Here is a 16,206-nt window from a genome sequence, read left to right as displayed (position 1 = left end):
AAAAATGCAAAAACAAGAGCTGTTAAGATATACCCAGAAATTCCAACAACTGTTTTAAGATTTCTAATAAGAGTAAAGAGAAGAAAACAATCTATGACATTAAGGAATATTCTTAGCAAATGAATAAAGAAAATATTCTTCAGATTAAAAAAGCCAATGAGAATCCATTTTTGAAATCCACATCAGTTACTGAAAACATTTGGCAAAACTAATACAATTATGTAAAGTTTAAAAATAAAATAAAATTTAAAAAAAAGGAAAAAAAAAAGAAAGATAAATTGCAAAATTCTGAATGCCAAGGATAAACAGAAAAGTTTTTAAAGCTCTCCAAAAAAGGGGAAAAAAAGATGTCTTATAAAGGAAAGAATATTTGACTGGCATGAAAATTCTAACCCACAACATCAAATGCTAGATATTCTAAGGAAGGAAATATTTAGAACTCTACACCCAGGTATTTCATGATTCAAGTGAATATGAAAAAATGCAAAGATTCAAAAGGTTTACTTCGTGCTAAGTCATTTCAGTCATGTCTGAGTCTTTGCGAACCCATGGACTGCAGCCTGCCAGCCTCCTCTGTCCATGGGATTCTCCAGGCAAGAAAACTGAAGTGGGTTGCCATGCCCTCCTCCAGGGGATATTCTTGACCCAGGGATCAAACCTGTGTTTCTCACATCTAACCTGCATTGGCAGGAGGGTTCCTTACCACTAGCACCACCCAGGAAGCCCAAAAGGCTTACTAACCAACAACTTATTTGGAAAGAATTACTGAAGACTGTTTTCCAGAAGACGAACAAATGAGATGGAAAGAAAGATTTGTGAACAGAGAAGACAACTTAGACAACTCTAAATAATTTTTAGAAAGTTCTTAAAATTTTAAGAGCTTGGAGACTTTCCAAGTACCTTTTCCCCTACCTTTTAGACTTCTTTTCATTGTGAAATATAACACACCTACAGAGAACTACATAAAGAAAAACGTGAGATTAATAAATTATTGTAAATGAATATTCTGTGCCTGCATTCAGTTTAGAAGCAGAACACTGCCTCCCTACCCTTTTCCTAATCAGCACCTCTAATCTTTCCCAGCAGCAACCACTAGCCAACATTTATAAAAACCTTACCCAACAGTTCTACCTAAAAAATTCATTCCTAAATGATACAGCATAGTTTTGCCTAACTTTATCTAAATGGGTCATACATACATAATCTTTTGTGTCAGGCATCTTTCACTAAACATTGATGTTTCTGGAGAAACAAAAGCAGCAATTAAGGCAGGAGAGGCTGAGCAATGTCTCAACTCCCCACAAGTATCCAGGGCTGGTATTCAACTCTCCTGGGGAGCTGGTTCCTAGTTATAAGACAATTTCTGTGCCAGCAAGACCATTTTACGTCTGCAACAAACCCACTGCTACAGTCTTGATCAAGTATATTCCTGTTCTTTATCAAAATTCCTAAAAAGGGAGAGCAACAGGGAGCTCAATACAGTCAGATCCAGCCATCCCTTCCCAGGAACACCTCTCTACTTGATACCAAGAGCCTGGGAGGATAAATGCACACAACAGCTGCAGCCTGCAAGTTCTAGTCTACATGGTAGCAATTACCCTTTGTCTCAACTCTTTACGCAACAGTGGTGCCCAATATGGAACAAAAATGGATTTGGCTAGGTTCCAAGGAGAAGAAAAGGCTTCCCAGGTGGCACTAGTGGTAAAGACTCCACCCACCAATGCAGGAAACACAGGAGACTCAGGTTCAGTCCCTGGGTCGGGAAGATCCCCTGGAGGAGAAAATGGCAACCCATTCCTGGATTCTTGCCTGGGAGTCAGGAGGGCTACACCATGGGATCGCAAAAGAGTCGGACATGACTTAGCAACTAACCAACGACACGACATACCACCATTGTGATGATATCCTCATCAAAAAATGCTTAACTTGAATCTAACCATAAGGAAACAATTAGGCAAATGAGGAAACCTGCAAAGCAACTGGTGTAAATTCTTTTAAAAATCACACTTGTGAAAAAAAGAAGACGTGGGAAGTGTGGCTCAGACGGTAAAGCATCTGTCTACAATGCAGGAGACCTGGGTTCGATCCCTGGGTCAGGAAGATCCCCTGAAGAAGGAAATGGCAATCCACTCCAGTACTATTGCCTGGAAAATCCCATGGACAGAGGAGCCTGGTAGGCTACAGTCCATGGGGTCGCAGAAAGCCGGACACGACTGAGCGACTTCACTTTCACAGAAACACAATGAAACAATATATGATTCTTCCGAAGGAGCACTTTCATGAAGTATTCCACTGTCTGCAATACACACTCAGAGTTTGGGGGAGCACAAACACGGCAAAATGTTAAAGGCTAAGAAAATTACTGGAATTCAAAATGACGGGATAATGTAAATCAGGGGCTTGTAGCATTAAGAGGCTTTAAAACTAGTTTTTAATTGTAAATAGCAATTGTTAATGGTAATTAGTTGTAGTGTTAATCGCTCAGTCATGTCCAATGCTTTGGGAGTCCACAAACTGTAGCCCGCCGGGCTCCTCTGTCCACGGGATTCTCCAGGCAAGAATACTGGAGTGGATTGCCAATCCCTTCTCCAGAGGATCTTCCCGACCCAGGGACTGAACCTGAGTCTCCTGCATTGCAGGCAGATGCTCTACCTTCTGAGCTAAAAGGAAGGCCTAGCAACAGCATTTTTTCTCATTTTTTTTTAATTAAACTTCCTCAAACTTCTCGGCCCGTCACAGAAAGGGGATTTATGTTGCAGTTAAACAAAAAGAGACTCTAGAGAATCACTTACGAGAGCAGGTGGCAGTCTGCCACTCCAGACACTGCCCGTACGGGAAGGAGATTATGTAGGCGTTGGAGTCGACGCACCGCTTGGTGCTGCTGCACCACATACACTCCATGCCGTTGCTCGTGCAGTTGGAGCACGACGTCCTTAAAGAGCAGGGCTTTTTGCACGGCCTCGCGTTCTGATTCGGACTAACTGGAATAAATCAACAAAAGATAATTATTGTATTTACTAACTGCTTTTTTGACACAAGGATGTGAGTGTTGTTCGTTTTGTTGTTGTTCAGGGAAGGTTTCAATGAAGCCAAGTGTGGGATAAAAATTAGAGTCAAAATTATATAAGGTAAAATAAGAATGAAGATGGCATGTCAATACTTCTTAAATGTATTACCTACTTTGAAATTTATAATACTCTGGAAAATTTTAATCCTTTACAAAGTACACAAAATTGTACAACTTAAATTTGTTTAATAGCAATGTAATACATGACTTAGGCTTTTGTTTCTATTGGCTAGATAATATGTATGGTTATCATTATTTACTTTTTAAGCTAGCCACACTTCTGTTAATATAAACATTCCACACCTTATAAAAGCAACTAACAATACAATTTACTATAAAATCTTAACATAAAACATAATCTTTATCACACCTATTTGGATTGCTATGTTTTAAATGTTAGTAAGCATGTGGGGAAATTGTACCCTGTACTCCACTTCTAGGAATGGCAAAATGGTGAAGCTTCCGTAGCAAACAGTATGGCAAGTCCTCAAAAAATTAAACACAGATTTACCATATGATATAGCAATTCCACCTCTGGCTATATACACAAAGACGTGAAAGCAGGAGCTGAAACAGTTATCTGCACACCCATCTTCACAGCATCATTATTCACTATAGTCAGTAGGTAGAAGCAACAATGTCCACCAATGTATGAAGAGGTAAAGAAAATGTGGACTATAAACACAATGGAAAAATATTCAGGTTTAAAAAGGAATGATATTCTGACACACACTACAAGATGGGTGAACTTTGAAAACATTATTTGAAAGGAAATAAGCCAGTCACAAATGGACAAATACCCCATGATTCCACTTATATGAGATACTTAGCAGTGGGGTTGGGGAGGGGTGATTTGGGAGTTATTGTGTAATGGATATGGAGATATAGTGTGGGAAGATGAAAAAGTTCTGGAGATGGATAGTGTTGACAGATTAACAACAATGTGGATGTACTTAATGACACTGAACTCGACACTTAAAAATGATTTAGAAATCTCAATCATATCTCAAAACCACTGAACGAAAAAAATGGCTAAAATTAAGTTTGACATTATGTATATTTCACTGCAATACAAAATATAATATTTGAAAAGAGAAAAGAATTCAGTACTCCTTTCTCACTTAACGAAACTCCATTTCAAAGGATGTAACAGGAATGCTTCTTTTCACTTGCCAACTGAAATAGAGCTATAGGATTAAAATGATTCTATATTTGTTGTTAATCTTAACGATTAATCTTTCTTACAACAACTATTATTATAAAAGCAAAACACAGTAAAAAATTAAGAACAGATTATTACTATAACATCAATATTTTAACCAAGAAATAAAGATTGTATAAAACAATACAATTCTATTACTTTAATGCTGAGGTCACTAACAGTAAATGGGGAAAGTGGACAAAGATAAAATTTACACAGAAATCAGCAGCATTAAAAGATGGTGAAAGTTACTTCAGGCCTATGTAGGATCACAGGCTGGAAGGGGGTTGTGGGAAGAAGAGCTGGAAATATAAACTACATCTTTAAAGAAACATTAGTTTATAGGACTACTTACCAACAGGTTTTTCACAGACAAGCCCATCTGCCATAGACGTGCAAGGATTAGCTTTTAAGCCTGCCACTGCAGCCCTTTCTAGATACGCACAGAACCCAGAGTCATTAGGTTCACCAGGAAGCCACTGCAGCGTCGTATTTGTAAATGGAGACATGTCTTCCCATCCCCAGTAGGATATATTGATCTTGCGTAAGCCTACCCAAGGTGATACTTTCTGTAAACAACAGCAAAAGCAACATTTTTAAAAAAGTGAGATGTAAAAATCCTGTGTCACCTTCCTTAGCAAACAGTTCATTCTCTTTAAAAATTACATTTTTAAATATATCATAGTACCTTTCTAATCACACCTAATACCAAGGAAAATTAACAATCCTAGAACACCGTGGAAAATGATGCACAATAGAACACTATGTCTAAACTATACATTTAGCGACATGACTCAGGTCATTTACTTAGCCTTTGTGAACCTCAGTTTCCTTTTCTATAAAACGGGGTATCTGATATACATATCTGTCTTACCTATCTTATGAAATGCATGCATGCATGCTACGTCGCTTCAGTCGTGTCCGACTCTGTGCGACCCTATGGACAACAGCCCACCAGGCTCGTCTGTCCACAGGATTCTCCAGGCAAGAATACTGGAGTGGGTTGCCATTTCCTTCTCCACTTATGAGAATAGATCATTTTTAAAAACAACATATTGTATTGCTACTGTTGTTACTGATATTTCTGCTGCAGCTGCTATTACTAATGCTACCATCAATCTAATGAGTTATGGAGTTAAAAAAAGAAAGCTCAAGTGCCATTATACACACTACGAGAAAATAGAAAACAAAACCATGAACAGGAATAAAGGCTGAGTGAAGACTTCACAAGAGGTTCACAAAAAGACAAAGAGGTGCCTCTCTTCCAGATCAGACCTCTACTAGTACAGTAGGACTTAAGTGCAGTTTTAGATAAAATTAGTCATTTATTTTCATTATTAAACAGATCAAGAAATAAATAATAAAGATCTTTGACCCTGTTGCCTAAAACTTAATTAACAGAGGTTGATAAATGCCACCAAAGTAAATATTCTTAACACTCTCAGCAATATTTCAAAAGCAGCTTAAAAACAAAGTATATTCTGTATTTATATATTTTAATCATTCCTAAATTTTAAAAGGCTATTCTAATGAGACTGACAAAATAATGATATATTCTTATGCTAGGCTACTCTCCTTACAAATCTTTATAGATTGCAAACATCTCTTTTTCTTGTCTTGTTTCTGCTTAGAGTTATACATCTCTTTTTGAGATTCTAATTTTCATTTTTTGTAGCTTAACTGAGGTATAATTGACAAATGAAAATTATACATATATAAGGTGTGTGGCATATTTGTTTGGTATATGTGTTTCACATTGTAAATTATCACATCAAGGTAATTAAGCACAAGCTGGAATCAAGATTGCCGGGAGAAATATCAATAACCTCAGATACACAGATGACACCACCCTTATGGCAGAAAGTGAAGAGGAACTCAAAAGCCTCTTGATGAAAGTGGAGAGTTAAAAAGTTGGCTTAAAGCTTAGCATTCATTAAACGAAGATCATGGCATCTGGGCCCATCACTTCACGGGAAATAGACGGGGAAACAGTGGAAACAGTGTCAGACTTTATTTTGGGGGGCTCCAAAATCACTGCAGATGGTGACTGCAGCCACGAAATTCAAAGACGCTTACTCCTTGGAAGGAAAGTTACGACCAACCTAGACAGCATATTGAAAAACAGAGACATTACTTTGCCAACAAAGGTCCGTCTAGTCAAGGCTATGGTTTTTCCAGTGGTCATGTATGGATGTGAGAGTTGGGACTGTGAAGAAAGCTGAGCGCCGTAGAATTGGTGCTTTTGAACTGTGGTGTTGGAGAAGGACTCTTGAGAGTCCCTTGGACTGCAAGGAGATCCAACCAGTCCATTCTGAAGGAGATCAGCCCTGGGATTTCTTTGGAAGGAATGATGCTAAAGCTGAAACTCCAGTACTTTGGCCACCTCATGCGAAGAGTTGACTCATTGGAAAAGACTCTGATGCTGGGAGGGATTGGGGACAGGAGGAGAAGGAGACGACATTGGATGAGATGGCTGGATGGCATCACCGACTCGATGGACGTGAGTCTGAGTGAACTCCGGGAGTTGGTGATGGACAGGGAGGCCTGGCGTGCTGCGATTCATGGGGTGGCAAAGAGTCGGACACAACTGAGTGACTGAACTGAACTGATCACCTCATATAACTTTGTGTGTGTGTGTGTGTGTGTGTGTGTGTGGTAAGAACATATAAGATCTACTCTCTTAACAAATTTCAAGCATACAATATAGTATTAACTACGGTCAACTGTCCCATACACTAGATCTCCAGAACTTATTGTCCTTCATAACTGAAACTTTGTATCCTCTGATCTACATTTAAACATTTCTCCTATACCCAGCCCCTGGCAACCATTATTCTACTATCTGCTTTTATCAGCTCAACCATTTTAGATTCCACACATAAATGAGAACACCCAGTATTTGTCTAAGTCTAGCTTATTGTACGGAGAAGGCAATGGCACCCCACTCCAGTACTCTAGCCTGGAAAATCCCATGGACGGAGGAGCCTGGTGGGCTGCAGTCCATGGGGTCGCTAGGAGTCAGACACGACTGAGTGACTTCACTTTCACTTTCATGCATTGGAGAAGGATATGGCAACCCACTCCAGTGCTCTTGCCTGGAGAATCCCAGGGACGGGGAGCCTGGTGGGCTGCCGTCTATGGGGTTGCACAGAGTTGGACACGACTGAAGCGACTTAGCAGCAGCAGCACTAGCTTATTTTATATAGCATAAATGTGTCTCCAGGTCCATCCACGTTGTTAAAAAACAGAAATTCCTAATTTAAGTCTGAATAAAATTATACGTGTGTGTGTGTATATATATATATATGTACATAAATATTTATGTTTGTATATTTTCTTTATCCATCCATGTATCCATTCATGAAGACTTAAGCTGGTTCCATAACTTGGCTATTTGGAAGTGCAGATATCTCTTCAAGATAGTGATTTTATTTCCTTAGGATATAGAACTGGGCTTCCCTGGTGGCTCAGATGGTAAAGAATCCACCTGCAATGCGGGAGACCTGGGTTCGATCTCTGGGTTAGGAAGATCTCCTGGAGGAGGGCATGGCAACCCACTCCAGTATTCTTGCCTGGAGAATCCCCATGGACAGAGGAGCCTGGCGGGCTACAGTCCGTGGAGTCGCAAAGAGTCGGACATGACTGAGCCACTAAGCAGAGCACAGGATATATAACTAGGTGTGACCCTGTTGGATCATATGATATTTTTAATTTGGGGGGGGAACTCCATACTGTTTTCCAGATTGACTATACCGGTTGTATTCCCATCAACAGTATATAAGGATTCCTTTCTCCACATTGTTGCCAACATTTGTTATCTCTTGTCTTTTGGACAACAGCCTTTCTAACAAATGTGAGATGATATCTCAATTGGTTTTGATTCACATTTCCCGGATGTTTAGTGATGTTGAACTTTTTATAATATGCCTGATGGCCATTTGTATGTCTTCTTTGAAAAATATCTACTTATGTCCTTTGCCTGTTTTTTAACTGGGTATATTTTTGTGTGTGTGTGTTGAGATGCTTGAGTGCCTTATATATTTTGGACAATAACTCTTTATTAGATACATGTTTTATAAACATTTTCTCCCATTTCTCAGGTTGTCTCTTTATTCTGATGATTATTTCCTTTGCTATGCAGAAGCTTATTAGTTGGACACAATCTCATTTGCTCTTGTCTGTGCTTTTGGGCTCACATTCAAAAAAATCACTGCCCTGACCAATGTCAACAAGACTTTTCTGCATGTTTGCCTCTGGAAATTTTACAGTTTCAAGTCTTACAGTGTAAGTCTTTAATTTATTTTGAATTTTGTATATGGTATGAGAAAAAGAATCCACTTTCATTCTTCTGCATAAGAACATCCAAAATCATTTATTGAAGAGATTGTCCTTTTCCCATCCTGTATTCTTGACACCTTTGGCAATCATCAATTGATCATAAATGCATGGATTTATTTAGGGCTATTATAATGTGTCTTGGTGAAGATCTTTTTATGTTCAATCTGCTTGAGGTCCTTTGGGATTAATGGCTCTGGATGTTCATTTCCTCCTCCATATTAGGGAAGTGTCCTGTCATTATATCTTTAAATGAGCTTTCGAACTCCCATAAAGCACACATTGATTCCTTACGGTCTACAATAAGTTCCCTAGGCTTTCTTCACTTTTTTTTCATTCTCTTTTTTTGAACTCTAGGTAATTTCAAATGACTTGTATTTGAGCTTGCTGACTCTTTATTCTGCCTGATAAAGAGTCTGCTACTGAAGTTCTGTGTGGAATTATCTAGTTCAGTAATTACGTTCTTCAGCTCCATTAATTACTCTTGGGTTCTTTTTTTGGTCTCTCTGTCTTTGTTGAACCACTCAATTAACTCTTCTTTCATATACTGTTTTCCTAATACTGCTAGGCTGTTTATCTGTGTTTTCTTATAATTCACTGAGCTTCTCCCATTGGTTATTTTGAATTCTTTGTCAGGCAGTTTGTAGATCTCCATTTCTTTTGAGTCAGTTGTTACTGTTTAGCTGCTAAGTCATGTCCAACTCTTTGCAACCCGAGGGACTGTAGCCCTCCAGTCTCCTCATATCCATGGGATTTTCTAGGCAAGAACAGTGGAGTGGGTTGCCATTTCCTTCACCAGGGGATTTTCTCAACCCAGGAGTCAAGTCCATGTCTCCTGCATTGGCAAGCAGATTCTTTACTGCTGAGCCACTAGAGAAGCCCTTACCCGTGCTTTACTTTATTCTTTGGTAACATCATGTCTCCCTGATTTTTCATGATTCTTATGGCCTTGCATTGGTGTCTGCACATGTGAAGAAGTAATCACCCCTTCCAGTCTTTACAGATTGGCTTCAGTAGGGAAAGCCTTTCTCCAGTCAGCCTATCCAGGGATTCTGGCAGACTGTGTGGTGGGGTCTGTGGCAAGCTTACTGTTGAAGTCCTCAAGTGGGCTGCCCTTGAGGACAGCCTAGGCCATGGGTAAGCAGGCCTAGAATTTGGATCCAGAGGACCTGTCTGGTGCCTGGGTTCAGAGGGACAAGCTTGGATCCTGGGTCCACTGGGAGGGTCTGGAGTTTGGGTCTGCATGGACAGACTCAGAACCAAGGGCTCCATAGGGGCAAGCCTGGAACTGGAGCCAGGGTGCAGGCCTGGATCCGAGGTCTGAAGGGCTCACTATGGCACAGGGGTCCACTGGAATAGGGCTGGTGTGACTGAGTACAAAGTGGTGGGCCTAGAACCTAGTCCACAGTGCCAAGCGAGCAAATTCGGTCCACAGGGGTCAGTCTGGAGCCTGGATCTGCGGGAGCCACCCAGAGGCATGGATCCACAGGGCTTACCTGGCACTGAAGCAGGCCTTGAGCGTAAATCCACTGGGGCCAGTCTGGTGCTCAGGCAAGCTGGGCACCTGGGCCCACAAGTATGGTCCTAAGGCTGCAGGGGCTAGCCTGGTGCCAGCGTCCACTGGGACAAGCCTGGCCCTGAGTCCATGAGATAGGTGTGATACCTGTGTCCATGGGGGTGGGCCTGGTATCTGGGATCACAGGGGAGGGCCTAAAGCCTGAGTCCCCTGGAATGAGCCTGACCCTTGGTCTGAAGAGGCCAGCCCAAGGGAGCACGTGGATCTTAGGTTTCCTAGAGCCCAGGAATATATGGGGGCTGGCCTGGACGATGGGTCTGTGGGCACCAGTCTGCAGCCTGAGGCCACAGGAGCCAGTCTGGCACTGGGGTGTACCTGGCGCCTGGGTTCACAGGGAAAATCCACGCACTGGGGTTCATTAGAGCAGAGCTGGGGGTGGGGACCACAGCAAAACCAGTGCTCATTTCATCCTCTTTCCCCTTTTCAGAGGGTATTTCTCACTAAATTTCACTGTACTGTGGAGGCTTAGGGGAAGGATGATGCAGGTAATGTGGAACTGTCCTCTCTACCATCTTTAATCAGTCATTTCTTATTTCTGGGTTCCCTCTGCCATTCCTGATGCTATAACCTTTCGCCTGGGCTCCTGAGCTTCTGGAAAGGTATTTTGTATATGGGTAATTTGTTAAATCAGTGTTTCTGGGAGGGAATGAGTACCAGAAATATCCATTCTACCATCTTGCTAACATCATTCCGAAACATTCCCACTTAAATACACATAATAATACATTTATGTTTGAAGTTATTGAGTTAATAATATTATATTTTAATGTGAAGTGGTTTCAAAACTCCACATCATCTTTTTTTTACATTACTGACTGTCAGGGTAGAGAAAAATATGTTCCTCCACCGGGTCTTTGACAATATAGAAGTAAGATATATTAATTCAGTATTTATTCTAAATATGTTGTACAAATGGTCCTTGAGAGCTTCTAAAGAACTAATACAATTATGTAAAGTTTAAAAATAAAATAAAATTAGAAAAAAAAATTATGCATAAAAAAAAAGAACTTGTAGACCTTGAAATGTATACAGTGTACAAATATAATGATTTTTACACATAAATACTCAACGAATATTTCTTAAATAAAATTAAAGTATTATTAACATTCATTAGGGGCTTCCCAGGTGGTTCAATGATAAAGAATCCACCTGCCAAGCAGGAGACACAAGTTCAGTCCCTGGGTCAGGAAGATCCCCTGGAGAAGCAAAGAGCAACCCACTCCATTATTCTTGCCTGGGAAATACCATGGACAGAGAAGCCTGGTGGGCTACAGTCTATAGGGCTGCAAGAGTCAGACACAACTTCGTGATAAAGAACAACAAACACTCATTAGAACAGATCTCATATCACCCAGCAAAGTACTGTACATATCATAGGTAGATAATAAATTTTGCTAAACAAGGCCAGTAGAACAGAGATAATTATTTTCTAACATCCAGTTTTTGACACAGAGACAGTGCTTAATAAATAATGTTTTCTAACTATAAAAACACACATGCTGCTTTGTCTTGTGACCATCATATATTTCATACATTATTTTCAATATATTTTGATAACAAAAAAGCTATACTATTTTTATAGTTCTTGATAATAACAGCAGGAATGAATCCAGCACAGATATTTCAGATGAATAATTGTGCTTTACATTATAGCAACTCTGCCTGTATTTCCAAACTATCTATAGTAAAGACAAGTCATTTAAAATGAAACATTTTTCTCTAAAATCGTCATGATAAGAATCTGCAAGGAAGAAGAGAAGAGCAGGAAAATAAGCAGTTGATAAAACATTTAAAGTAACTATTACCCAGTAAATGAGCTGGACAGGCAGTTGAGAAACAAAAGATAAATTACTATATTATGAAAATTACTGTAGCACACCATAAATCACTGCAACATTTCATTAGCCATTGCCAATAAGTAAATGATCATTTGACCCAGGACATCTCTTCAAAGGGCATGAATTTGTCAGTCTCCATTTATGATGGAAGGGTTATCTTAAGTTTATACAAGTGCAATGACTCAGGGTATAATTCACTTTCTATAATGATACGTTTAATGCAATATCACCTTGCAGAAAATTCCACCTTTGAAATTTTGCTAAACTTCATATTTCTAATGAAACAAAACATTTATTTACAGAGAAGGATAGTCCACAAACTATTGAATCTAAGTTCATCATGCATTCAAATTAATTGTTGGTCTAATCTTTATGATTTATAAACATAAGCAAGAAAAATAAGCAACTTGAAGAAGTCTTGAAATGTGAAGCTTCTAAAGTAGCGCTTTTTAAGATTATAATGTAAACACTAAGAATAACATAAACAAAGGAAAAAGCAGTTGAGTTCTAATGCCAGACACTGTGCTTGTTTGTGCTTGTGCTCGACTGCTCAGTTGTGTCCGACTCTGCAACCCCATGAACTGTAGCCTGCCAAGCTCCTCTGTCCATGGGATTATCCCAGCAAGACTGCTATAGTGGGCTGCCATTTCCTTCTCCAGGGCAACTTTCTGATCCAGGGATTGAACTCATGGTCTTCTGCAGCTCCCTCACTGGCGGGCAGATTCTTTATCACTGAGCCACCTGGGAAGCCCAAAGCCAAACACAAGTACTTTTCTAAAATTCAAAGAATGTGGATCTACCAATAAGAGGCTCTTTGTAAGCTAAATATATTCAGTAGAACTAATGTCCAAATATTCACTGATAACTACCCCTCAATTTTGTAATGAAAACAATGAAGCGCGTGCTAGTACAAAAATGCAAATAGATCTTAAATTATGTTGTATGCTCCATATGACTAAAAACAAAACTACAAATACTACTTTGTTACATTTTTCTAAAATATTTTTTAAAATGAAGAGATCTCTCCTAGATGATACCATGTGCCTCTTATCCTCAACTATAAGGCTGCTGCTGCTGCTGCTAAGTCGCTTCAGTCGTGTCCAACTCTGTGCAACCCCAGAGATGGCAGCCCACCAGGCTCCCCCATCCCTGGGATTCTCCAGGCAAGAACACTGGAGTGGGTTGCCATTTCCTTCTCCAATGCATGAAAGTGAAAAGTGAAAGGGAAGTCGCTCAGTCATGTCCGACTCCTAGTGACGCCATGGACTGCAGCCTACCAGGCTCCTCCGTCCATGGGATTTGCCAGGCAAGAGTACTGGAGTGGGGTGCCGTTGCCTTCCCCGAACTGTAAGGCTAGTAGCTCTCAAACAAGATAAATTGAGAGAAAAACAAAATCAGAGGTATTTCTCTGAATCCCTACAAATATCTTTATGTACTACTGGCCAACTCCAAGTCTTGCAACAAGTAACTAGGGTATTATTCCAGGAAACTCCTTAAGTTGACATTACATGTCAGATATCTATCCTCTAACTGCATATATCACCCTGTGTGCATTTATCATTGCAATTATCACACTTTGGTATAATTGGGTTTGTCTTTCTCCTCCAAAAGCTCTTTGACAACAGTAATTGTTTTTAATCTCTACATTCTCAGCAAGCAGAAGACTGCCAAGTACTCTGAGGGTGCTCAATAGATATATACTAAATGAATGAAGATTAGCCCATCCTTTCCAGAAAAATAGCTTCAGTTCACACAAAAATGGTTTAATAATACAAACTGAATTATTATAGTTTTTCTTTACCCTATTAATATCAAGCATTTAATATATTGGTTAGACAACCAAGTATCATATTGTAATGTCCATGTAAAATTTTTGAGTATTTATAAAAACTAAGGATACATTACTTTGCCAACAAAGGTCTGCCTAGTCAAAGTTATGGTTTTTCCAGTAGTCAGGTATGGACGTGAGAGTTGGACCATAAAGAAAGCTGAGCACCAAAGAATTGATGCTTTCAAACTGTGGTGTTGGAGAAGACTCTTGAGAGTCCTTTGGACTGCAAGGAGATCCAAACCAGTCCATTCTAAAGGAAATCAGTCCTGAATATTCATTGGAAGGATTGATGCTGAAGCTGAAACTCCCATACTTTGGCCATCTGATGCGAAGAGCTGACTCCTTAGAAAAGACCCTGATGCTGGGAAAGATTGAAGGTGGGAGGAGAAGGGGATGACAGAGGATGAGATGGTTGGATGGCATCACCGACTCAGTGGACATGAGTCTGAGCAAGCTTTGGGAGTTGGTGATGGACAGGGAAGCCTGGCATGCTGCAGTCCATGGGATCACAAAGAGTCAGACACGACTGAGTGACTGAACTGAACTGAACTCAAGGATATAAATTATCAATTTCACAAATGAAAGGGAAGACTTTTGACTCTGTACAGATATAAAATGTCATTAGAAATTAAATTATCCATATCAATACTCATGAGAAACACACACACTAATATCACCACAAAAATTGTGGTAGGCAGTAATAGTGAATTGAATATTCATACAAACATTTCAAAAGGGTATGTGCTTAAGTGCCTCTAAATTTTTTTAATATTTATACAAAACTGTTAAGTCACTTTTTAAAACTCACTTATTCCCTTGTTATTATCAAAAGGAAAATCCATAACATATATTCATATTCTTTAACATAAATCAGGAATGTTCTTAAGAGGAAAATGATCCTAGTATAATTAATGGAGATGGGGGAAGGTTTTGTAAAATGGAAAAAATATAAATGACCCAATCAAAAAATGGGCCAAAGAACTAAATAGACATTTCTCCAAAGAAGACATACAGATAGCTAACAAACACATGAAAAGATGCTCAACATCACTCATTATCAGAGAAATGCAAATCAAGACCACTATGAAGTACCATTTCACACCAGTCAGAATGGCTGCAATCCAAAAGTCTACAAGCAACAAATGATGGAGAGGGTGTGGAGAAAAGGGAACCCTTTTACACTGTTGCTGGGAATGCAAACTAGTACAGCCACTATGGAGAACAGTGTGGAGATTCCTTAAAAAACTGGAAATAGAACTGCCTTATGACCCAGCAATCCCACTGCTGGGCATACACACTGAGAAAACCAGAATTGAAAAAGACACATGTACCCCAATGTTCATCGCAGCACTGTTTATAATAGCCAGGACATGGAAGCAACCTAGATGCCCATCAGCAGATGAATGGATATGAAAGCTGTGGTACATATCCACAATGGAGTATTACTCAGCCATTAAAAAGAATACATTTGAATCAGTTCTAATGAAGTGAGTGAAACTGGAGCCTATTATACAGAGTGAAGTAAGCCAGAAGGAAGAACACCAATACAGTATACTAACGCATATATATGGAATTTAGACAGATGGTAACAATAACCCTGTATACGAGACAGCAAAAGAGACACTGATGTATAGAACAGTCTATTGGACTCTGTGGGAGAGGGAGAGGGTGGGATGATTTGGGAGAAGGGCATTGAAACATGTAGAATATCATATATGAAACTAGTCGCCAGTCCAGGTTCGATGCACGATACTGGATGCTTGGGGCTGGTGCACTGGGACGACCCAGAGGGATGGTACGGGGAGCGAGGAGGAAGGAGGGTTCAGGATGGGGAACACGTGTATACCTGTGGCAGATTCATGTTGATATATGGCAAAACCAATACAATATTGTAAAGTTAAAAAATTAAATAAAGTGGAAAAAATTAAAACATCAGTTTGGGGTAAATATTTTTCTATAGACAATATCAATATTAACTCTTCATTGAATAAATTCATTTAGTTACCTAAAAATTCATTATCTAATTAATGATTCCTAGAGATAGTAGTAATAGCAATAATGGAAACATACAAAAATAACAATCTTAAAAATGCAAACAATAATAATCATAAGTAAACACTTAAATAAAATTTATATTCTTCACATACAACATCTCACTTATTTCTCACAATAAACATTAGTTCAGTTCAATTCAGTCGCTCAGTCATGTCCAGCTCTTTGCGACCCCATGGACTGCAGGACGCCAGGCCTTCCTGTCCATCACCAACTTCTGGAATTTACTCAAACTCATGTCCATTGAGTCAGTGATGCCAACCAACCATCTCATTCTCTGTCATCCCCTTCTCCTCCTGCTTTCAA

General features: G+C 39.5%; 1 protein-coding gene across 9 annotated transcripts in view; it reads right to left on the bottom strand.

Annotated features, from left to right (window-relative positions):
* Positions 1–16,206, bottom strand: part of ATRNL1 (attractin like 1) — an 810,133-nt gene that overhangs the window by 620,789 nt on the left and 173,138 nt on the right. For 8 of the 9 annotated variants that reach the window (XR_015155896.1, XR_015155897.1, XM_086379578.1 and 5 more), the window contains 2 exons: positions 4,624–4,837; positions 2,793–2,981 (listed from right to left, as the gene is read on the bottom strand). Coding sequence is in view for 7 of the 9 variants with exons in the window: in XM_086379578.1 (XP_086235704.1) it covers positions 2,793–2,981; positions 4,624–4,837 (403 nt within the window). In the remaining 2 variants the exon portion in view is untranslated. Of the gene's footprint in view, positions 1–2,792; positions 2,982–4,623; positions 4,838–12,289; positions 12,759–16,206 lie in introns of those variants that run through there. The other variant, XM_086379585.1, reaches the window with a different exon arrangement.

This window comes from Bos grunniens, chromosome 26 (genome assembly GCF_055505025.1).
Source record: "Bos grunniens cultivar Pamir isolate PY7600 chromosome 26, Bosgru_T2T1.0, whole genome shotgun sequence".
Taxonomy (NCBI): Eukaryota; Metazoa; Chordata; class Mammalia; order Artiodactyla; family Bovidae; genus Bos; species Bos grunniens.
Note: the sequence above shows the minus strand (reverse complement) of the source record. Positions and strands in the feature narration are given on the sequence as shown.